We start from the raw sequence: 24276 nt of genomic DNA on the forward strand, positions 1-24276 counted from the left end.
TCCCTTTATGTGTAATGAAACTAGAATATAAAAAAGTTCCACTCTGAATTAAATTACGGTGGAAAAAATGAACTTTTCCACTATAATAATTTTTTTTAGCTGCACCTGTAAGTGAAAGACTGATCTCCAGTTATCAGAAGCGTTTGGTTGCAGCTATGGCTGCAGGTGGCTAAAAGTGGCACAACCAGATTTTATGTTTAAGGGGGCAATTAGTTTTTTCACATGGGTGATGGGTGTTGGAAAACTTTTTTTTTGCTTCAGTAATAAGTAAATAAAAAACTGTATTGTGTGTTTACTCAGGTTGTCTTTGTTGTATTTCGTTTGAAGCTCTAAAACTATTTACTATGGGATACACACACACACAATATAGAACATTTTAGACCTTGGTACATCCATCCATCCATCTTCTGTAGCGCTTACCCTACACAGGGTCATGGGGGATCCTGGAGCCTATCCCAGGGAACTTTTTGGTCACAAGGCGGGGAACACCCTGGACAATGTGCCAACCCATCACATTGCATATTCACATTCACACACTACGGACAATTTGGAAATCTAAGGAACTATGAATTTCTCAGGAAATCTATGCGGCATTTCACTTTCTTCCTTACAGTTACAGAGTTGGTTTGCAGCCCATCCTAGTCCAGGGTCACGTTTCCTCTCTCCACACAGGACCAGTGGTGCTGTTAAGGTGAATTTAGGTGTAAAAAAAGCAAGAAAATCTGCTGTAAGAGCACAAACACAACATCTAAAGTAACCAAACTACAACAACAAAAAAAATCTTTGTGAATATTAAAACCTTTACAGTACAACCAGTTAATAATCCTCTTCATTTAATTACATTTTATTATTATTATTTTTTTTTACAATGTACACTTTATAGACGATGGTAAAGTGCATTTCAGATTCGGAGAAGGAAATAAACACAGATGTATAAAACTAGGTGTACCAACTCTTAAGGTCAGTGTGTGTTGTAACTAGTGCTGACAGGAAAATGAGAATAAACCAGAGGCCTACTTTCAGAAAGGAATAGCAGGTGCATGCACGCATGGCCTTGTTTATAACTTTATTATACTCGAATTATTATATTCATGTAATCCATTAAAATGTTTATTAATTTATTCATCGATAGTAACGCATAGGTCACTCATCTTGGGGTGAAAGAGTCTAATTGATGTGGGAAATCTTTCTCTGTTAAATGATATTCATCTGATTAACTATGGATCAATTTGTTACTTGGAATTTAATATTCAGTGCAAAAGCTATGTTCGATTCTCTTAAATGAATGTTGGCCATTTTTTTCAGTTTCTCATTTTCTAGTTGCTCTTAGATTTCATTAATCTGAGATCAGATCAATAGATATTTAGATCAAACCAGACTGAATGTTTAAAAGTGAGGCGTGAGGACTCAAGGTTTCCTGCAAGAACACAACATGGTGAAGTCTCGGCTACAAAAGTGCAAGCCTGCCTGGTTTCACTGGTGATGAATTGTGCATTACGCATGACCTCTACATAGCTGAAACACTACATTATACTGTATATGCAACCTGCAGTTTGGATTCAGGATTTGTCTCTGTGCATAACACTAAAAGTTCTGAATGAATATCATAGGTACGATACACTGTTGATAAAACACTATTTCCTCATACAGCTGTCAATAATACTAGACTGACTGGAAGGAAAAAGAGATAGGACCAAGTTCATGATGGGATTCTGCATACCAAGCGCTTGGTACATGGACAATAAAACTGAAGAAGAGTGTGTGTGGAGGGTTGGCGGAAGAAGAAGAAACCGTTCATTGTGCTACTTTTCTTCAAAATCATGCACACCAATTATAAATTACTCTTAAATAATAACATTAATTACAGTATTTCATAAAACATTTACATGTCTCTCCCAGCTCGTGGGTCTATTTGTTCTTGATTGTACAGGAAGTCTTATTTAAGACACTGATCAGTAGCGTTAAAACACACTTCCCACTGGCCGGCTCGATAGCATGTTTCTAAAGGCAGAGCAGACATACAAACACAGCCAACATTGAAAAAGAAAGGAAATTATCTGTGCTTGTGGATTTTAAAGGAATACTTCAGTGTATAATTTGACTACTCAGTACTGGGATACGTGTTGAAGGTCTAAGGGCAGTTGTTAAGGCAAGGTTATAAATGTTTAATCCGAAACAGATTTTTATAGAAGACTTTCACAGATTCTTCAGTTGAAGTATTTGTCAATTAAGCTCTAAGCTTTTGCTTTCAGGGATAGAAATCGTTTCAATCCATCTATTTTCCGTACTGCTTTTCCTACACGGGGTCACGAGGAGCCTGGAGACTATTCCAGGGAACTCGGGCACAAGGGGGACAGGCCGGATGGGGTGCCAGCCCATGCAGGGCACAATCGCACACACATTCGCACACTACAGACAATTTGGAAAACACCAATCAGCCTACAACTCACGTCTTTGGACTGGTGGAGGAAACCGGAATACTCAGAGGAAACCCTCAAAGCACAGGGAGAACATGCAAACTCCGCACACACAGGGCAGAGGTGCGAATCGAACCACCGACCCCGTAGGCAAACGTTATAAAATAAAAGTTATACCTTAAAACCTGCGACAAAGCATGAGTAACTGAAAGAACTATCAAACATTGGATGAAAATATATATAAAAAGTCCCGGTGTATCCAGAACAATTTTAGAATCAATATCATTAGTGAATACTAAAATTGACTTTCATATGAGCAATTTAGACACTGTTGCTTATCATGGTCAACAGTGTATACTATAGTGGATTAAATTCTTTTTAAATTTGTAGAATCAGGCATTCGTGTAAATTAATTACACATAGCCTAGTTTTAACATGCAGGAAGATGTTTGGAAAGAATACAAGATGGTGTTTGACATGGTAACAACGCTCTTAGGACACTATACCTGGTTGAGTAACTCGGAGTGAACAGATTTCATAATTGTGTGTGTGTGTGTGTGTGTGTCTGGTGCGTATACATAGCGTTCAACAGGTTTCAACAACTGCCCTTAAACTTCAATTTCTCTGTACAGGGTAAAGTGTCTACATTATTATTTATGATAACTTATGTTACAGATAGCTTAGGTTCATAAACACTGGAGTATTCCTTTAATCCTTTAATTATCATAGATATTTAGAATGTTTCTTTCTTTCTAAAACTGAAGGCAACACATGCATCAGCTTGGGTAAAACTATAGTTTGAGACCACTCAGTAGACAGTCGATTATAAAGGATGGATTTACCCAGCTTATGTAACATGTTACTGTTATTGCCATGTCCTTTGCTTACGTGGGTGCACGACTCTCATCGCACATTTCCTGCAGTCTGTACGGAGAACGTTTTAGCCCGAGTGATTCTTCCACTGATGTGCTGGGATGGAATGAGGTTATAGACGCTGGTTAGTAAATGTGGCATCACGACTCCTGCTGTTCTCCAGGTGCAGCGAAGTGATCCGTGTTTATTGCGAGGGGTAACTAAATGTGATTTGTGGTCCATATGGTGGTAAAAAAAAAATCCTAGAAAGAACAACAGTCGTTCTTCTTAGGGTACTGAGGCAGCCTGAATTTAAACTCAGACTTCTCTTCAGCATCGAAAAGAGACTTCACTTCTTTATAAAAGAGACAGTGAGGGCATATCCATACATACAGACGGAATGCAACAATATATACACAATGCGTAAATTATTATACCACACTAGAGTAACAGCACTGCCTACACTAAAATGTAGAGCAGAGGCTGAGATTGAGATGCATGATGTGGATGTTTGGAAATCAGAGTATTCATACATATTTGATCATTTTACCAACCATCCTAGAGCACCAGTTTGGTTTCAAAGCACTTGTGTGCACCATCTCTTTGGACTGCTGTGTTTCAGAGCAGCTTTAGAGGGAGAGCCTCAATGTTTTTTGGTGTTTTTTTTTGTTTTGTTTTTGCTCACAAATTAAATCCAGCATGGCCGTAATATCGCTCGGCCACATCGAGTGATTGACATGAGCTTTGTCTGTGTGTAGTCTCTGGGATCCTCTCCTGTCTCCCTTGTGTCTTTGGCACCAACAGTGTGCTCTATTTCTCCTCTTAGAGGCTCTCTGTGCTCGGCTGCCGGCTGCACTCCGCAGCGTGGATGTCTGTATGTGGCGGGCTTGCGGGCACTTCGCCCGTCACACACACTCGGATCACTTTGAGCCAACGCTGCTTCAGTTCCTCGCTCTCAGCAGCGAAACTGTGGACAGACTTTGACTGGGACAGACGGAAACTGGCTGGAGGATCGGTGGGTCGTGAAGCGTCGTCTACAGAGTAACCCAGCAGCGGGATGGTGGACTGAGCCTTAACGTCCTGCATAAAGACATGAGACGCGAAAAAAGATGATTATATACACAGTATAAATGGCCATCCAGTTGAGTAGAAAAGTTTTAGGAGAAAATGAAGACGTATGCTTTTCTGTCCCTCCAACAAATGTTCTCAAAATATCTCAAAAAAGCCTAATTCTTCTTGACACATCTGATATAACTGCACCAGATGTTATAGGTTTCCTTCTTTAAATCACGTCAGATGGGTTTAGGAGAAATCTTGGGTTTTCTTTCATATGTTCTTTTCAAACTACAGGGTTTCCCAAAAGTCTGCATACATAGGGGGAAATGAACACTTTTTAGCAAAATGTCTTCCAAAATTTTTCATACTTCATTTGTACTGTAATATATAATTTTTTTTTTCCCAGATAGCCTTTAAAAATGCCTTTGACAAAAGAAGAACGAATTGAAAATCATTCTCATGGCTGAATCGGGACGCTGTCGCAAGGTTGCGATGGACAATGGACAATGGACAGGAAACATGGCAAACATCACACCTGACAGACATTGTTGCCAAACTGGGAGCCAAAGTTGGGAGAGATGACTCAGCGTGTGTTTACAAAAAAATGGCAATCACATAGAGGATTTGTAAAGTTCCATATTGCTAAAAAAGTGTAGAGACTTTTGGACACCCTGCATTTTCTGTTCATTTTACTGTATTGTTTGGATGGATGAAATTTCACTTCAGTCTTTTTAGCCTCGGACAAACAGTAAAACAGAGGTATAATTTCCTTCCTTTATTCAAAAACCAAAGGGGACGACGACAACACAAACAGTTGTACTCTTGCTTTGTATCATTTTTATTGTGTGGTCAATTTATTATTATAAACTCTCTTTGTAAGTAAGGAAAAACAAACAAACCCCACAAGGTGCATGCTCGTATAGGAAAGTAAACAACGACAGAGTGGTGTGATGCAGCTTGATGTGAAGCGGAGCTACTGTTACCAACCCAGAGGTTGCAAATCTTCCCAATAACACTACTTCCCGAAGTGTTTTAGTCAATCTTACACCGCAACTTTTAATGCTGGGGAACATTTGCAGAACAAGTTACAGTAGTTCCTGTTTTCACTTGTGTTATAACGGTTGTTCTCTCGCCAGCCTCTCTCAGAGTTAATAAAACAAAGAAAAGGCTTGTCTTTCCTCCAACCAGAAAACTTAAAGGAACAGTAACCTTTGAATAAAGTGCTGACACTGGAGTCTCTAAACATACTAAACAGATATCTCCTCACAGAAAACCTCACCATATTAACAGTTACACGCATTAAAAAAAAAACAACAACACAAAAACCTTTCACGTGGAACATCCGGCATACAAGCCCGTTTAAACATTTACTACAGAAATTATAACGATTTACAACAAGGCATTAACATAAACCTTGCATCTAGGGCTACTGTCAGAACTAATCCACACCTTCTGACCAATCAAATCTGAGAATTCAACAGCACCGTGGAATAAATGACTATGTTAACTTCATCCGCATTAATAACAGTAACCGAGTAATAAAGTATAGCAAGTAGCATTTATAACCATAAACATACTGTGTTATTAAGAATATTACAATGATATGCAGGCATTTTTCAGTTGAAAACGCAATGCTTAGTTTAAACTGCAAAAATAGGTTTAAACTAAATCCTGATTGACTGTTATTGCCGTCTAAAGCAGAAGCAGAAGTGCTTCCTATACCATGTGTCACAAGGGAGATTTGCCTTAAAACCTATGACCAAATTGTTGGGTCAAGAAGCAGTCGACACTGAAGATTGTTTTGTAAAGTGACTAGGTGATGATACACTGTAGCCTTGTTCCACTCACCTGCGGTGCTCCATACAGATAGAGCACTAAAGCCTCTTTCTGAGGAATAACACACCAGACTTTCTGCCAGGGTTTATTCTTATCACAGTACTGCAGGAAGCCACACATTATACTACTGCCTGAGAACTGTGCTGCTTCGATCTGACATGAAAAGAGAGAGAGAGAGAGAGAGAGAGAGAGAGAGAGAGAGAGAGAGAGAGAGAGCGAGCAGGTTAAACACAATTATTTAAAGCGATATACGAGTCACACACTTCCCGTGTAAGACTGCAGGGCGACGTTAGCTGAAACTAAAACGGGGGGGTGGGGGGTGCAGAACAGTAAAAGCCGTTGTGGCTTTCACTGAGAATACATACACCTTTACACATAGCAAACACCTCTGATGAGGGAACAAAGCAGTACTTCACTCTCTGTAACCTTCACTGAAACAGATTTTCATGCCATCATCTCCACAGTGTGACAGCGTTCTGCACTCCACAGTAATCCTAGTGCTCTAATTATTTTACACAAACACACATTAATAACAAAACAGCTAATGTTTATGTGTTTCTAGTTCTAGAATCATCATGCAAGGCATCATAAATAAACACAGAGAGAGTAGGAGGGCACAGTGGCTTAGTGGTTAGCACGTTCGACTCACACCTCCACCCTGTGTCAACACCTTAACTTTATAATGCTTTTGGGGAAACTGGTTCTGATGCATTATTTTTATGAATAACCATTTTGTTAAGGTATCTTTATGTTGACTTGCATGATGATTCTAGATATAGAAACACTCAAACATTAACTGTAGGCTGTTATTAATGTGTGTTTGTGTAAAATACAAGGCATGCTTCAGGGGTTTCCTCACAGTACTCCAGTTTCCTCCACCAGTTCGAAGACATTGGCATTTCCAAATTGTCCGTAGTGTGTGAACAGGTGTCTGAACGTGTGAATTTGTGTCCCAGGATGGTTTGGTACCCTGATGGTACAGGGTGCTCCCCAAGTTCCCTGGGATAGGTTCCAGGCTCCCCTGTGGCCCTGTGTAGGATAATCGGTGTAGAAAATGGATGGATGGAGTAGAAAGAGTGTGATGCACCCTCTACCATTTCATAATGCTTTTGGGGAAACTTGTTCTGATAAAATATTTTCCCAAGGTATCTTTATGATGACTTGCAAGATGAATCTAGACCTAGAAACACTTAAACATTAGCTGTAGACTGTATGGATGGATGGAGTAGAGGCAGTGTTCAGTGTGATGTGCCCTCTAGCATTTCATAATGCTTTTGGGAAAGTCAGCTCCAGCTAGTTGCTTTGTTTAAGACTTCTGTTTGCATTTTTCTGGCCTGGATAGAAGCTCCACTCCCAGCTGGAACAGAGCTCTAGCTCTCCTTTTGCTTAAAAAAAAAAACTTACAGGAACATATTTTTTAAACAGTTTTAATCATAAAGGCTATGATGCTTATACAACAGTACTGTTTGACTGTGCAGCACGCAATTGTAAAATAGTAATGATTTGTAAGGCCACTGTTGGGTGTCACACAGAAGACGACGGGTTTCCTTTTGGGTCTTGTTCCTCTCAAGATTTCTTCCTCTTGCCATCTCAAGGAGTTTTTCCTCAGCATTGTTACCCCTAGCTTGCTCATTCGGGATCTAAACCTACATCCAGCTTCTTTGTAACAATGACTATTGTTAAAAGTGCTATAGAAATAAACTTGAATTGAATGGAAGTGCAGTTGTAATTTGATCTTGTACAGCAGAAGAACCTAAAAATGACAATCTGCTGCTTTAAAGGACTCGTCCTCAGGGATTAAAAGTAGACCCAGCCATTTCATGCAAGTATAAAAAATAATAGTGATATCTGTCCATATTACAAGAGGTGATTTAATATAAATCTCCTCACCTCCAGAATGCCTTTCTTCTTGCCCTCCTTCTCCTCGCTGTCTGTATGGCCTTTCAAAATGCAGTAACAGTCTCGACACACTTTATTCATCTTATTGCCATCATACTCCAGAGGAGCCTTATTGTCTGAACACTTCCAGCATACCACCTGATGGGTGAAAAAAAGAAAAAACATCAGAAAGAGCGGGTCACTTGCTCCTAAATGCACTGAGCAATAATAAACAACCTGAGGCTATATTAGGAGCAAAACATTGTATTGTGTCACTTACATAACCACAAGCTCGACAGTGATGCCTCCTGCGTGTGAGAGCGTTGAAAGGTTCCCTACACTTCATACACATGGTCACCTCGTTGTCTCGGATCCAGCGTGGTGCTCGTTTCCCCAGGTCTGTTATCTGACAGGCGAACGCATACACACATCAAAAATCAGTCGTCAAATATATCAACCAACAGCTAATGTGCGAACCGAACCAATACTGGCAGATTCAAAAATAGATACTCACCGACACTTCTGATACTTCCTCCACTTCTTTAGCAGCCATTTTAAATGTCTCATTCTTTTGGTGAAAGATCTCTATTGTTGCTTGGAATGCCTAAAATTCACACAACACTGCTGTCAGAGGAACCTCCTCGTGATAAACGAAAGCAGTACAAGCTAAAGTCACACTTTTTACCTTTATCCAGTCCTCTTTATCTTGTTCGGTGCTGGAGTGAGGAAACAAACAAGAGTTGGGATGAATTCAAATAAATAATAATTAAAAAAAAAAACACGATATAAAATAAATCGAAATAAATTCGATAATAATCGATTATGAAAATCGATGTCAACGAATCTCATTAATGATTAGTTGGTCTGCGCGTGGCACGGGGGAGCCAACATATTTATGAAAATAATTGTTAGTTGCAGCCCTAAAAATGTTAGACACATAAAAATGGAAAGTTAGCGCCTTGCATGGCAGCTCTGCTACCATTGGTGTGTGAGTGTGTGTGTGTGTGTGAATGGGTGAATGAGACACAGTGTAAAGCGCTTTGGAACCATTAAGGTTAAAAAAGTGCTGTATAAGTGCAGACATTTACCATTTAAAATAAAGTCAAAAATTTTTCCCCCTCCCTAATTTAGTCATGCCCAATTCCCACCCATCAGCCATTTCTTCTCTATCACATGACGGCTACCAACCACAGAGGGTTAAGGCTATCACGTGCTTCCTCCGAGGCATGTGAAGCCAGCTGACCGCATCTTTTTGAACTGCTGCTCGTGCAACATCAGGGGGCGGCGTAACACACTCGGAGGAAAGTGCTATCCGCCCACTTCCGCATGCGTGAGCTCACAAATGCCAATGATCAAATGTGATCAACAGGAGAGGGAGAGAGCGAGAGAGAGCGAGAGAGAGAGAGAAAGAGAGAATTACATCACCCCTCCTTCCCTTTTTCTCTCTTGGACTCCCTGTCACGGATGCCTGTGGGATCATCAGGATTTGCCCCTTGAGACCGCATAAATGTGATACATTTGTCCACCACCATATAGTGTGCGCTTTATACTGTAGATGATCAGTCCCTGTCATAAAAGCCTAACCAGGGACAGGGGCAACAAATTAGCTATAACTAGAAGCACTACGTACATTTCATCTGTCGTGTTGCATGATAATGTTTACCTCTACTGTCTCTGCCTGTGACTGATACACAACAAAACTGACATTTACCTGGCCTGCAGCTCGAGGGTACGCTCCTTCCCAGACACCTGGAACGTATGAGGGTAATCCTCATTGTATGTCTCGGTCACCTTCATCCCATCGATGCCGATTCGTGTGCGCACCGTAAACTTTTGGCCCACCAGGCTGAACTTGGGAACGCAGTAGAGCAGCATGTGGTTGAACTGGAGACAGGGTAAAGAGATTCAATTTCATTTAAGGTATAATTAACAACTTTGCCAAAAAAAAAAAAAAAAGGAAAAAAGCTAGGTTCAGCTAGCTACCCCCTGCAAAGCCTAAAGGCTTGAATGCTAGTGGAGGAGCCGGGGCTTTTTCTGAAGCGACGGGCAACATGACTGACACCGTCTTATCCTGAATAATACCAACAGAATTCTCTCTTAATTATAGAGACTAGAGTTTTTACTCTACTACAAAAATTAAAGCAACGTTACTACTATTTTTTTTTTTTTATTATTAAAAATGAAATAAACCATGATTATTGAGACAGAGGAGATAAAAAAAAAAGTGTTGTGTCAGGGGTTTTATTTCAGAATTAGCAGCAAATCTTTACATATTTTACATTATAATTTAGGCATGAAAGAAGCCTGACTACATGAGAGGCGGCAGCTAATCAGAGGAGAAAAAGAAAGAGCGTAAACACAGCAAACAGTAGTGAGAGAGTGAAAAATATTGAGGAAACAGCAGGATTTATTTACATTGGGTTGCCAACACTTTAGCCACATACCACTGTGCTAAATATTCTACCAGTACACTATTGGTGTCATTACTATTTAGGAAGACTACATAATGTGGTCTCTAAATGCATGCACTTCCACCCATGTGATTAATCCACGCCGGCAAGAATGACACAGAAAAACCTCCATTATGCAAAGGTGTCCCACAAGTGGTTTGCAGTAACATTTTTCTACCAGAGGGGGCGAATATCCAAAATCTTACATCAAGCAACTTTAATAAACACTGACCCCAAATTAAAACCTGGAACACATGTACGTCGTTAAGCTAAATAAAACTAGTGGTACAATTCGAAATTCTTTAAAATAATATCAAATTGTTACCCTGCTCTGAACACTGTTTAAGTATAAATACTGCATATTGTAAATGTATACAGGGAAAATAGAACTAGCAACTAGAGCTACTCACCAGAAAGAGGTATCGGTCCATAGCTGAAGTGTTCCTGGCTGCCAGTTTGAGAATGTGGCCCTCCTTTATAAACTCATTGGAGGCATTCACAATGTCCTCTTCCTCCCCCAGCATCTCATAAATCTCCAGCAGTTTCTTTAGATTCTCCTGTGACGAATGACATGAAGCATGAGAGTTGACATTAACACTCGTTCAGGATAATTCCCATCAAATCTTTACACAGTCAATACTAAAGTGATAAAAAGGGGTCATCAGAGATTAATAGAGTTTAACTGTGCTCTAATTTGATTACAGTGAAGTGGAGAAAAAAGCGAGAAGAGGAAAACAACAGTACTTACAGATTTGCGAATTGCAGTGTTCGAGTGTGTGGCTGCTGTGGCGATAATCTCTAACGACTCTAAAATAAGACGAAGGATTTTATATGTCAGAGATCACGTGACATTTTCACTTCATTTACATTCTTAAACAAGTCCATTTTCCCCTTCTGACACAGATAAAATTGTGTTGCGTACATGTAAACAGCTCGGTTCTTTTCTTTTTCTTTTTTACATCAACATGAGCCACAGTCAAATGAAGCTCTAAATCCGAAACATATCTGATATCTGGCCATTTGACTCGCATGTAAATGCTCACAGCTGATTTTTCTGAAGTTATCAATATTGTTATGTCAGAACAGGCCAGGCCAAAATTGATCATTTGGACTGACTACGAAGACAATTCACTTAGCAAATGAAAGTATATTAAATATAGTCAAATTTATCTAGTATTTTCTATTATAAGATTGCCATAAACCAAAAATGTAAGATTATTAAAGTAATTATTATAAATGTAAGATTATTCTAGACCTATCTGCCCATAGAATAAGAAAAATGTAAAGCTTAAAATGAACAAAAATGTCTCGAAATAGGTTTAATAATCTTATATTTGGTTTATTGTAATCTTACAATAGGAAATATTACATTAATGTGACTACATTAAGATATTTTCACTTGGCATTCCCTCCAGGATTAACAAAAAATCAAGCAAAGCAGATTTGGGCCAAGATGCGCATTCAGTCAAAGCCCTCTTTGAGTCCCGTGTCAAACATGAGTACAGCTAAAAGGTCTTATTTACCAACAAACATCACTGTGAAAGATCGTGCACAACAATTTTGTGCAATTGAAATTTCACCAACTCAAGTAGTTTTCTGCAAAAAAAAAAAAGCACAAAAAACTCTACAAATTGCATCACAATTTAAAAGAAAACCCCCAAAGCAAATTCAAGCATTTTTGGCCGCAACAATCACAAAAAAACAAACAAAACCTGTATACAGACTAACTTGGTAAGATGTCCATTTTTTCCAGTGTTCTATGTAGAGCTGCAACAACTAATCGATAAAATGAATAATAATCTATTATGAAATCCGTCTTCAAAAAATCTCTATCGATCAGTTGGTCTACGCAAGACACGAGGTTACTTCTGTTCCGAAAACACGCTTCAGAGAGTACAGACCAAAGTTGTGTCCCAAATGACGTACTATACACTTATACGATGCACTATGTACTCTACCGTCTAGTGTATGAAGTTTAGAAGGGTAGTATCGTCTGATATGGAACACTAGCGTTTTTTCCCAGTCAATGGCACATGACATCAAATGCACATAAATGCAGCCAACTCGCCTGACCTGGTATTGTCAACCTGGGCTTCCATATCACCTCAACAGTGCCACAGGCTGACTGCCTCCATGCCACACCGCATTGATGCAGTAATTCATGGGTCAAAAGGAGCATGAATTACTGCCGTCTTCTGCATACACGAGCTCACAGATGCCCATGATTGGCTAGTGTCACAGTGACTGACTGACTGGGAGAGAGAGTATGCCATTACATCCACCCAGAGAGCCCGGCCAATTTTGCTCCCTTGGCTCCCAAACCTGTCATCTCCCAACGACAGGGTGAGTTTGTTTTTGTTCCACCACTCAGGAGCTCTGTCTTATATTATTTAAAGATGTTTTGCTGTTCATTTGGAGAGCAGGGTGAACACATTGATGCACATGATAAGCAAAGACTACTGAATTGCTACTACCAGACTTGACTGGGATGAGTACAAAGCGTCAGAGGAAGACTTACTCTCAGCGTCCCGCCGGTCCACGTGATCCTGAGGAAGCTTCTTCAGGTAGTCTTTGAGTAGCATCTCGTATCTTGGTACTCTCTGTACTGGTTCCAGCATGTGATGCTGCAGCGTCAGACTCCCACACACTTCCTGTTTCTGTACTCAGGACAACAACCGCACGAAAAGCAAGCTATAAAACAACTTGTGAGAGGTCAAAGTTTGTAAAAACCATTCTAGTTTTAAACTAGAATTAGCAAAAAAACAGAAAATGCACTCACTTGGATGTCTTGAATAATGGCCTTAAACTGAGGCGAGCGGTCTGTCCACTGTTTCAACAGCTCCATGGCTTTATCAAAGTTCCTCACGTATTCTGCATACATCTTTAGAAAGGGTGTAAGCTTCTGCAGAATGTCCCCGATTCGAGGCGTCGTCTCCCTGTGAAGACCGGGACAAAACACTCGTAAATCAAAATCCAAAGAGGCCAAAGCATGGCATAGAATAATAGACACTGAAAGCATATCAGAACGTATCTATACTGAGACAGGGAGTCATTCTAGTGTCTTCAGAGGAAATTACACTTGCATACTGGTGAGATCTGTAGCAAGACATCCCAAAATACAAAGGAATTGAAACAGGTTCTGGCAGATGACTCCCTAACCACTGAAGGAAGTGATCAGCAGACAGGTAACATGTCTACTTATTCACAAGTCACTGCAAACAAAGGATACTGCACTAGATTCTCATGTAATTTTCCCATCAATCATAATTAAACATGAAATGTACCATAATTATTTATCATAAAATGAAGATTTTAGGACATATAAGAGTACACTTAATTCCAAAAGGTTTACAGTTAATCGAGTTCAAGGATCAAGCTGGTTGGTCTTTACTCTCTCACCATTCGCCCATGCGTTTCTCCAGGTCTGGCAGCAGAAACTGGCTGTGGAAGGTATTGATGGAGGAGATATTGGAGAAGATGTTCTTCACCACTTCCAAAGGGAACGTGCCTTTTCCTGCCTCCTCCATCAGCGTGTCATAAAACACCTGCACAACAGGGCCAAGGAGGAGTTTATAAGTTTTATAATAGTTTTCTGCATGCCAAGATGTCTGAATTCCATATCCTTCCAGGCCGACATTGGATAATCATGGTAAAATTCATCAAAAAAGTTCTCGTCATAATACAGAAATCGGGCACATTTGCCCAATTTTACATTTAGATACGACTACAAACGTGTTCCTTTTTTAAACTGTCTCTTGCTTTTACATTACGTTGGATCACAGTTGACAGCAAACAGAAAAAAAGGAGATCTGCTTCTTCAATCCACATTTTTTACCCCTGGATTTTTTTCAGGTTTTGATCGACTAAAACAGGTGTGTTAGATTGATTTTGGTTGGAGATGCTGCATATACAGACTACAGAGAACTTTCCTCACGTAAATATACATCATCCAAGTAATATAGCTCATAGTAAGCCTTAGCTGTTTCCCCCCAATTTATCTGCTATACTCAGTGACTCAATCAGCTGAATTTAAAATGTTAATCTCATTTAATTTGATCTAATTTTGCTGAGATAAAACAAATAAAATATGAAAAACACTTCAGAAATATCCTAACTGCCATCGAACTGATTCATATTTCATTTTATTATCATTATTTTTTTTGCAGTTTTGAAACATTTGATTTTTTCGCACACAACATGCAGCTACACTTACCTGTAATAAATTTAGTCTTGCAACGTAGGCCTTCTCTGTCTGCAGAAGCTCATTTGCGATTTTGTACAGCTTCTGTTCGTTGGTCTCCTAAAACAGCAAAGGAGATCAATCAAAATCTAGACCTATAGAATAGTCTCTCTTAGTTAAACGGTTTGAGAGTGTGGCAAAGCAGCTCTTATTACAACTTGGTACAACATAGCCTGAAATACTGTAGGCTACTGAATTCTTATGGATGGAACCAGTAACAGTACAGTTGACTTCTACGGCGAGAAGTAGTAGGAAGTGATAGCTCAATTCGAAACCTTAGTACTGCATCTGTCAGACAGTTCTCAGTAGGCTTACGGTCAACAGAGTTTTTTGTTCTCTTATTGAACACCACGAGGGGGTAAAAAAACCCTACTTGCGACATATAAACAAAACGCATGCCAGCTTCACCTCTGTATACTATGACTACAGCATGCACTAGTCTTTCTAAATCTTACTGGCTGAGGAAAAATACTTTGGCGCCTACAGAGAGTGTAGCCTGAAGAGATGGACCAGTCTAGAAAGTTAGACGAATCAGAATCCACAATGACTGACTTGCACTCATTTCCTTATCAGCTCGTAATACATTCTCAAGCCTTGGAATTGGCCTTAGCAGCTGTTTCCCAACTCCCATCCTGGTATGCCTTTATAGTACACAGTTTGGGTCTAAGTCATATGATTAGATAATTATAAAGCCTTGAGGACAGGAACACACAAAAGGTGTACAGTGCAAGCTGAATTCCAACCTTCAGGATGTCTATTAAACAAGACGTACGGCTGTGAATATTCTGCGTGCTAAGGATGTCACAGCTGAATGGGAAACTGGACTCCAAAGGTCAAAGCCAAAGTTCATTCTCCACCACTCACACAATACCCTGTGACTTTACTCCAGTGGTTCCTATACCACACACACACACACACAGAGAGCCATTGTTGCTAGCTAAAGGCTGTAGAGGGAACTTCCTGGTGTAGAAAGACAAAGCACGGTGCTGCTCCAAGTGTCAGTGGGGTGGGGGTAAATTAAAAATGAACCCTACCACTATGCCCCTGGAGACAATAGAAAACATTGGCAAAACACAATTAGAAAATGGCAGCATTGTCAGCATGGTCTGTGAATTCAGGCTCTGACTGTTCTTCAACGTCAGCTACATTACTCAAGTTAATGTATTAACTGAATTATGTATCTGATTATTTTTTATTATTATGATTTGTGCCTGCCTACAATATTGTCTCAGCTACAGCAGTGGTCACCAACCCTGTTCCTGAAGATCTACCTTCCTGAAGACTTTAGCTCCAACCATAATCGTGCCCACCTGACCATCCAATTATCGCCTTAAGAAGTTCTTGATCAACTAAAACAGGTGTGTTGGATTTTGGTTGAAGATGAAAATAGCAGGAAGGTAGATCTCAAGGAAGAGGATTGGTGACCACTGGTCTAAGGGATTTAGACAAAACGAGTAATCTAAATTAAATCACAGCAACCATTAAGCATATAAACATTACTGCTATATCACTGGCGCTAGAATATTCACAGCATACATAGAGCAGCAACACAGATTCAAAATGCTATCAGAGATAATTGATATGGTTTTAATTCCCAGAATACATACAAACTAGTAGTCTAATTTAAACCATTGTGACCCAGAGCAGGTAGGTACTAAGGATGGATGAATGAACATCACGCAGTGCTGCCTCAGACCTCTTCACACCCACAAGCTTCATATATAACAGCTCGCCCACATGAAAGTAAAAACCTTTTTTTTTTTTTTTTTTTTTTTGTATTCCGTAGGACCCCACTCCATCTCACAGCTCCAATCTCAACCAGATATCTGGTAAGCTTTCTGTAAACAATCCTGAATATTGTATTCATTTTAAGGTATACTGTATATACTAAAAGTACAAAAAGTATGCTTGAGGAGAACAACCCAAGCACAAAGAAAGATATAGTTTAGTACCCCTTTTTTTTTAAACCGAGAGTGTACGTGCAGGAGGTATATGGGACACAATGTGGAATTAAAAACATACAGACAGGAAATGAGAGTGTGGTAAAGAGGAAACAAGTATATACCTTAAAGGAGGGGCTAATGGTGACAGAGAGATAAAGAGAGATAAACTATATCGCCAAAAGTATGTAGACTCCTGATTATTACACCTAAATGAACCCATTTCAAAACCATGTACACAGAGTTGGCCCCCACTTTGCTGTTATAATAACCTCCACTCTTCTGGGAAGGCTTTCCACTAGATTATGTTTTGCTGTGCTGTAAATGTGATTTGAGTTCATTTAGCCACAAGAGCATTATTGAGGTCAGGCACTGATGTCAAGTGAGTAGGCCCTGTGTGCAGTCAGTATTCCAGTTCATCCCAAAGGTGTTCAGTGGGGTTGAGGTCAGGAATCTGTGCAGGCCACTCGAGTTCTTCAACACCAACCTTGGCAAACCATGTCTTCATGGACCTCATTTTGTGTACTTCATGTTGGAACAGGTTTGGGCCTCTTAGATCCAGTGAAGGGGAATCTTAATTCTACAGCACACACGGACATTGTAAACAATTTTGTGCTTCCGACTTTGTGAAGTGATGGTCAGGTGTCCGTATACTTTTGGCCGTATAGTGTAGATAAAAAGAGGTAGAGAAATGTAGAAAGACTAGGCTTCAAAGAAACCTGAAGGAGGGTCTTGAGCACCTTGCTAGCGATAAACAAGTAGATAAGTTACATTCATGTAGCCTTCACAGAACACTGAATACTCTAGAACTCAGCAATATAATAATGATAACATTCCTGCAAAACATTAAAATAATATACGTAAAATAACATGCTTCATAGCACTTTTGATTTCCCAGGAGACCTAGAAACATCTCTACACCATTACCCTCATTAGAAATGCCCGGATCTGTAAATATGCATGAAAACATTATTAGGGAATGCTCCATACCCATTTTTTAGACTGATTGATTCCTAATCTTCGCTCCAAGTCAGCATAGTTCTTCTTTTCTCTCTATCTGTTTGACACCGATTTCATCAGAGTAATCTTCTCTATTCCTTTTTTCCAAAATCACTCATGAACCACCCCTAAACTATAATTTGTTCATCATTAACGTTAGCTAAGTTAGTTGTCATCTTCCGGTAATCATTATATCAGACTGTGACTGATTCATAAACAGAGCTCATGCGTAATTTATGAGTTTTATACAGATCTACTGAGAACGTCAGTTATCTCAGAGCTGTATTCTTCTTATTCCAATCTAATCAAATCAGACAGAAACATTTAGACAATATTGCTACAACACGGGTGCTCGATTATTCACAACATACAGTACATAGAGCAGGAAATTTTAAATGGTATCAGAGAGATTAGCAAATCACAAAACTACCGCATTGCTCGGAAGCATTGCACGAGGTAAATAAGCTTCTCTAGAGGAAGCTGACTGTCTCTTTCTGACAGAGGCTCCATAGTTAGCACCAGCTTGGCAACTCTGGGGAGATCACACAGCACCAGTGGGCAGGATGTTTCAAACGAACGAGTCACTCTCTGCTCCGGTGCGTTACTGAAAAACAACCCACAGCTCTCTCTCTCACTCTCATATAGTCATATATTAAAAATATGACAAATAAAAGGTGTCCAAGTTAAACATGTCTAATGTAAGGTAACCCATGGCATACCTTGTGTTCCATACCCCCATCATCCGTACTGCCATCATTCTCGGTCTCGCTTCTTCTGCTCTCATCGTCTTTCTCAGGCATCTCGATGACACCCTGAGATGCGTCTGCTTCCCCGTCCAAACTTTGCTCCACCATGTCTCCATTCAGCAGCGATTCGCTGTCTGGTTTCACAGCTCCGCTGTCATCACCGTTTCTGTCCATCTGACCTAACACTCCATTGGTAGAGGGCATGAGGTCATGACTGGTGCTGCCGTCCTGAGTCTGTTCTTTAGTATCCGTCGCTATCTGGCAGCTCTTGTGTACCGGACTGCACTTAGCAGGTTTGCCTGAGTGTTTCTGAGGAGAGCCGTCCCTCCTGTCTGTGTTTCTGGGTGTAAAAGACAGAGACAGGGTACAGTAGGTAGGTCAATCTCTTTTTTGCTAATCAGTAAAACACCTCTTCTGTAAACAGAGCTCCAGTAACTGTCTTCAGAATTTGAGAGCTGGCGAGAAAGCGAGAGGGAGCATGTGTGAAAATGTGAGTTAAAAATACTCCACTCTAGCTGCACAAACTTCCTCTATCATGTAGGGCAGTACAATGTGTGTGTGTGTGTGTGTGTGTGTGTGTGTGTGTGTGTGTGTGTGTGTGTGTGCGAGAAACTGCGCATGCAAGTTTCAGTGTTATCGGAGGATGTGAGAGCATGCAGGTCAGGGGAGGTAAAAAAAAAAACAAAAAAAAAAAAGGGAAGAGGAGGATGGGAGGAACAGGCAAAGGAAGAGAAGATAGGTTGCAGAGGTACGGCCGCGCCGAGTCCCGAGAGATAGCCTGCTGCCCTATTTCAGAGCACGTGCCAAGATTACACACGCACACACCCTCTTTGACAGAGTGATACTACATTTTGTATACGTTGTTAAAAACTCTACCTATAGGTTCAGGTGCAGGTGGAAAACAAAAAAAGTGAAGACATAATCTAAATTAGATTCTGCTTTCCATAGACTTTTCACACACATACAAAAAATAAAAAATAAAAAAAATAACAGGGCCAGAACAGCAGAAACACTGAGTACTCAGTGTTTAAACACACACCCCACACAAACACATCCTGCAGGCCCTCCAGCTGCTTCCCAGACTGCGGCCCACCTGCAGACAGCCCTTTCCTGTACAGGGTGGATGGCAGGACCTGAGGGTGCTGTGGTTGGTGCAGTACACCACACCAGGACACACGAAATTCTGGGTCAAAAAGGTGAGATGATACAGACCAGTTTTTACTCCATACTGTATTAGAACATGCCGTTATAGGAAATAATCCTCGAACAGCATGTGCAGTTTCCACCCCAATTATTTTCCAAGTGTTTCATGCCTTTTATACCACACCCATCTGCCAATTACGATTTGTAACTTATTAATTAAAGGCATGTCATACTTTTATTCAGTTACGTTTAACATTGTCTAATGTTCACAGAACAGTCATTCTCTTACCAGCCCCTCTCTCTCTCGTTTTTTTTTTTAATTACACAAAAACACAGCTTGTCATGCTACTGAGAAACCAGGAAGTGCAAAATCCTCGGGTGTGAAGACTCTCCCATGGTGGAAAAACTCCTTACATAAACATAAACATCTCCTAACAGAACGTTTCACTGCATCAACAGTTACATGTTTTTCTTTGTTTCTTTAGATTGTGAGAAACATCTACCATACAAGTCAGGGTCAGTTAGCTGTTACTATAGAAACGTTAGCATATGTAAATGAATTGATATAAATCAGTCATTTGCTGTGCAGCTGAACCGACATTCTGACCAATCCGCTTTGAGAATCCAACAGCACTGATGTATAACATGCAATAATATAAGCTTTCATCTACTAATACAAATCTACAAATTTAATAATTATCGAACAAAGCAAATGAATGATTCTATTGCTATTTAAGATCTTGAACCGGTTAAATTAGTTGAAATGGCGCCTGCTTTACCGGCATCTTCTAATCAGGATCCGCAAACTCTTAATCGCTGCTTATAACAGCCATCAGCTGGGAACTCTGAACACCATTAATACAACACATTTGCATTGTCTGCCTCATGGCCCGCCACAGGAACTTGACTCAAGTGACGCAACAAAGAGCTCGACACCCACACAAAATGAAAAAAGATGACGTCATTAGACCTGAGACACAAACAGGATGTACGTGTGCGTATTTATAGAGTAGATATCAGCATCTATGGCTTGTTGTGGGTGGAAGATAATTCCATAAGAGACTGCAACTTCAGCCAGTGCCCAGCTCTGAGAATATAATCTGTAGCGAAGACTTTAATAACGGAGGAGTTCGTTTTCATTTGAACATTAGGTAAAAATGAGGACGGAAAGAAAGAGCTTAGCTACTTAAAAACCTAGGGTTCTGAAACATTTTTCAGTCAGTGACCCCTTTACTTGTAAAATGATTTTCTCACACCCAATATGAACATAATCTAAAAGCTTTTTAAAAAAAAATTTTTTTTTTAAATAAATATTATCATAGGGTAAAAGTGTATAATATCTTAGTAATTTATTAGCACCAAACCATATTAGTGTTTTGTTCCTGAACTTTCCACTGACAGAAAACATTAAAGATCCATGTTGACATTATTTATATACCTGCTTGTCGAAGTTCAGACTCTAACTATAAAAACATCAAACAAACAAACAAACAAAAACAACATAACTCAGTACTTAATGTAAAAACTTTGCTGATGGGTTGAAAAAGAAAATCCCAGACCTCTTGTCTATGCTTCACTGACCCCTAACCCCTGCTTTAAACCACATTATTAATGTTCACTTAGTACACAGATATACGCTTGTTTTTCCATACCGTCATAAGACTTTCATAGTCTGAGTCTATTTCTCACACACATATGTAACATTCAATACCAGCCTGTACCGACATGTAATATGTACCAACATGTAATATTATTCATGAGTCAATCTGCTTCTGTAAATGTAAAAGCAACATTTAAATGATGTGTAAGTGTAATTTGCTGAATTCCACCAGTAGGGTGCAGTCTAACCTCACTAAAATGTGTCTGTGTAAGCCCCAGCATATAAAATAGAATAGTGAAAATATATTCTTACCAGTGTTTAGGCTTCATAATATAAATCTAATCTTAGTAATTCTAGAGGACTCTCGTCCTGCTCATTCGAAATCCCATCTCTTTTCTTCGTAACGCCACTGTTGAGAAACCATTTCCAGCAACTGAAAGTCACCCAACTTCTACTTTTTGATCAAGTCTTCCTGTACAACCTTGAAACTGACGGTAAATCTTTTTCACTCTGTGCTTCATTGTTTGTTACACAATTAAGGACGCGTTACAACAGTGGGTGGCTCTTCCTAAATGGTGACATTCAGGTAGTGTTGAATTAGTTGAAGGCTTGATACCGTTTGAAAATGTTTGTGCCCAAACGGACTAAATAGAGACGATATGGCTGGTCATTTAACGTGCTCGATTTTTGACAGCACTGAATTAATACTCATTTGTATCCAATTGAAAAAGTGTCCAAGCTGTTGAAGAAGCAAAGAAGCAATAAACAAATGACATACTCAAAATAGTCAAAAAAAAAAAAAAAGATTCCAGGCATGGAACATGAGCCTGAATGAAAGGTTTATGTGTTCTGTCATCAGCTCATAAGTCTATAGAATTCGGACAGCATACAGCGGTGATATAATTATCTTCAAATGGCTGAAATGTCAGCATGGACAGCTTTTGAGCCAAGTGAAGGGGATGAACAAATATCATCCATCCATGTTCTGTACGAAGGGTTGCGGAAGCCTGGAGCCTATCCCAAGGAACTGAGGGCACAAGACGGGGGGGGGGGGCACCCTGGACCCATGGCACGGAACAACTGCACACACCTTCACACACTACAGACAATTTGGAAATGCCAATCAGCCTACAACGCATGTCTGTGGACTGGGGGAGTACATGGAGGAACCCTCAGAGCATGAGGAGAACAGGCAAACTCCGTGCACACAGGGTGGAGGCGGGATTCGAACCCCCAGCATCGGAAGTGCGAGGTAAAAGTGCGACCCACTAAGCCACTGTGCCTCTGTGAACAAAGGATGCATACCAACATCACTAGCACAGGGAATCTCAACGTTTTGCAGCCAGGGACTATCCTGAAAACTCTCAAATATATTCCATGGATCCCTAGAACACATATGTTTAAACATGTATAATAATGAAAAAAGATTTTAAAAACTCGTTAAAAAAATAAAATAAATAAATAAATATTGAATTATATATATAAAAAAAGTGGATAATAAATAAAAAATGCTATTAATTGGCACCACAGATCTTCAATGACGGAGGGCATTACATCCAAGTTGTCATTAATTATAGACCTACTTTTTAGAGATCAAGTTAGTGAGGTTTGAATCCACCCATACACTTCAAGTGACCAGACAAACAGGGTACTAACTATAAGAACTTAACAATAAATAAACCCACTGGCCACTTTATTAGGAACATCACCAGCCTGTTTTTTTATTTATTTATTTATTTATTTATTTATTCATTCATTCATTCATTCAACCAATTATCCAAAATCAGCCAATAACATTCTGCTGTCGCATGAGTGTCTGACTGGATGAAGGAGCAGGTGCATAAGTGTTCCTGCTAAAGTGGCTGGTGAGTGTATAATAACTTTGATAATGGTGGGTTGCGAGTTCTACCACCTGGAACAAAATACAAAAATCACACTCTCACTGGTTTAGAGTCTTTGAGAACTACTACACTACTAGAGGATGTGAGAACGCAACTGCCAAGTAATACAAAGTGATTCGCTTTAACATCGAGCGCTTAATTATTTTACTTATCAGTCATCTGACTGCATTTCTGTAGCGTTCAAGAAGCAGCAAAGAGACCAGGAAGAAAGCACCAAGCAGAAAAGCCTGTAGCCCTCCTATTGGCTAGCTCTTGCGTGTGTACCTGTTTTCCTCAAAGCGGCTGATGAGGTCAGACACTCTGCCTTTTCCTCCTCCTCCTCCCTCCTCCATTTTGGAGCTAAAGGGTGAGCTCCTGCCCAGCGGCTTACACAGCTCGGTCACCGGAGTCTGGAGGTGTGCTGGCTTAGGAGGCACTATAGTGCAGGACCAGAGAAATAAACAGATCATTGACACCACTATAACTCAAAACGGGATTAAAAAGTACCTCTAATCCCAAAATGCTATCCGACACATTACTGTTATGTCATATTCTATTATCCTTAGCAGCCAGGAATGTGAGAAACAGAGCCGCAGTCACTTATCTTATCTGAGCTCTTATCCGCACTCATCCTGTGCATTTTAAACTCTACTTAAACTTGGTCGCTGGTCTGTGAACTAGAAAAAAAAAAGGGTGACCACTTCCTATTTGATCTCTGAGGAGGTAACACTGTTCAAACACAATATCTGTTCATGCTTTAACAATCACCAAACAGTTCAAGGACACTGTCTCGCCCTGCTTGGTACGAGATTCAAAGCTTTTTAACAATCAAGGCAATGGCATGACTAATTGGCCACTTTAATGACTGCATTAAGTGTCTAGTAATAAGCTCTTAAATAGTGCCTAGTAATGAGCCTTAGTTAGGAAACCATTCTACATGCAATGTTTTCAGAATACATGACTGTACTTTGGGTGACCAGACCTTAAAAATGTGTCCGGATTTCTAAATTTGAGAAACTGTCCGGGAATCGGCTTTAGTTTCATTATGATGTGCTTATGGTCTCGTACGGCATACTTGTATTGCTTTAACCCGCCTTCTCGCACACCAAGCGGTCAATTATAAAAGGCTTGCAGCAACTATTGGCCAAGTTCCTTCCTCTATACACTAAACTCTAATCAGTATCCCTTGGTAGAAAGATGAAGCATGATACAGTACACTAAACACCCACACACCTCACC

The 24276-nt window shown here is 40.0% G+C and overlaps 1 protein-coding gene across 6 annotated transcripts in view; it reads right to left on the reverse strand.

Moving 5' to 3' along the window:
* Positions 1 to 816: 816 nt before the first annotated feature.
* The window catches only part of fgd4a (FYVE, RhoGEF and PH domain containing 4a), a 64392-nt gene continuing 40932 nt past the window's right edge, over positions 817 to 24276 (reverse strand). For 5 of the 6 annotated variants that reach the window (XM_017466164.3, XM_017466167.3, XM_017466166.3 and 2 more), the window contains 15 exons: positions 23323 to 23473; positions 18388 to 18754; positions 14703 to 14789; positions 13889 to 14034; positions 13269 to 13425; positions 13008 to 13146; positions 11238 to 11296; positions 10900 to 11046; positions 9751 to 9923; positions 8725 to 8755; positions 8554 to 8643; positions 8320 to 8445; positions 8052 to 8198; positions 6174 to 6314; positions 817 to 4349 (listed from right to left, as the gene is read on the reverse strand). In XM_017466164.3, coding sequence (XP_017321653.1) covers positions 4092 to 4349; positions 6174 to 6314; positions 8052 to 8198; positions 8320 to 8445; positions 8554 to 8643; positions 8725 to 8755; positions 9751 to 9923; positions 10900 to 11046; positions 11238 to 11296; positions 13008 to 13146; positions 13269 to 13425; positions 13889 to 14034; positions 14703 to 14789; positions 18388 to 18754; positions 23323 to 23473 — 2219 coding nt within the window. In that variant the 3' untranslated portion in view covers positions 817 to 4091. Of the gene's footprint in view, positions 4350 to 6173; positions 6315 to 8051; positions 8199 to 8319; positions 8446 to 8553; positions 8644 to 8724; positions 8756 to 9750; positions 9924 to 10899; positions 11047 to 11237; positions 11297 to 13007; positions 13147 to 13268; positions 13426 to 13888; positions 14035 to 14702; positions 14790 to 18387; positions 18755 to 21469; positions 21574 to 23322; positions 23474 to 24276 lie in introns of those variants that run through there. The other variant, XM_053677898.1, reaches the window with a different exon arrangement.

Source organism: Ictalurus punctatus, chromosome 4 (genome assembly GCF_001660625.3).
Source record: "Ictalurus punctatus breed USDA103 chromosome 4, Coco_2.0, whole genome shotgun sequence".
NCBI classification, from domain to species: domain Eukaryota; kingdom Metazoa; phylum Chordata; class Actinopteri; order Siluriformes; family Ictaluridae; genus Ictalurus; species Ictalurus punctatus.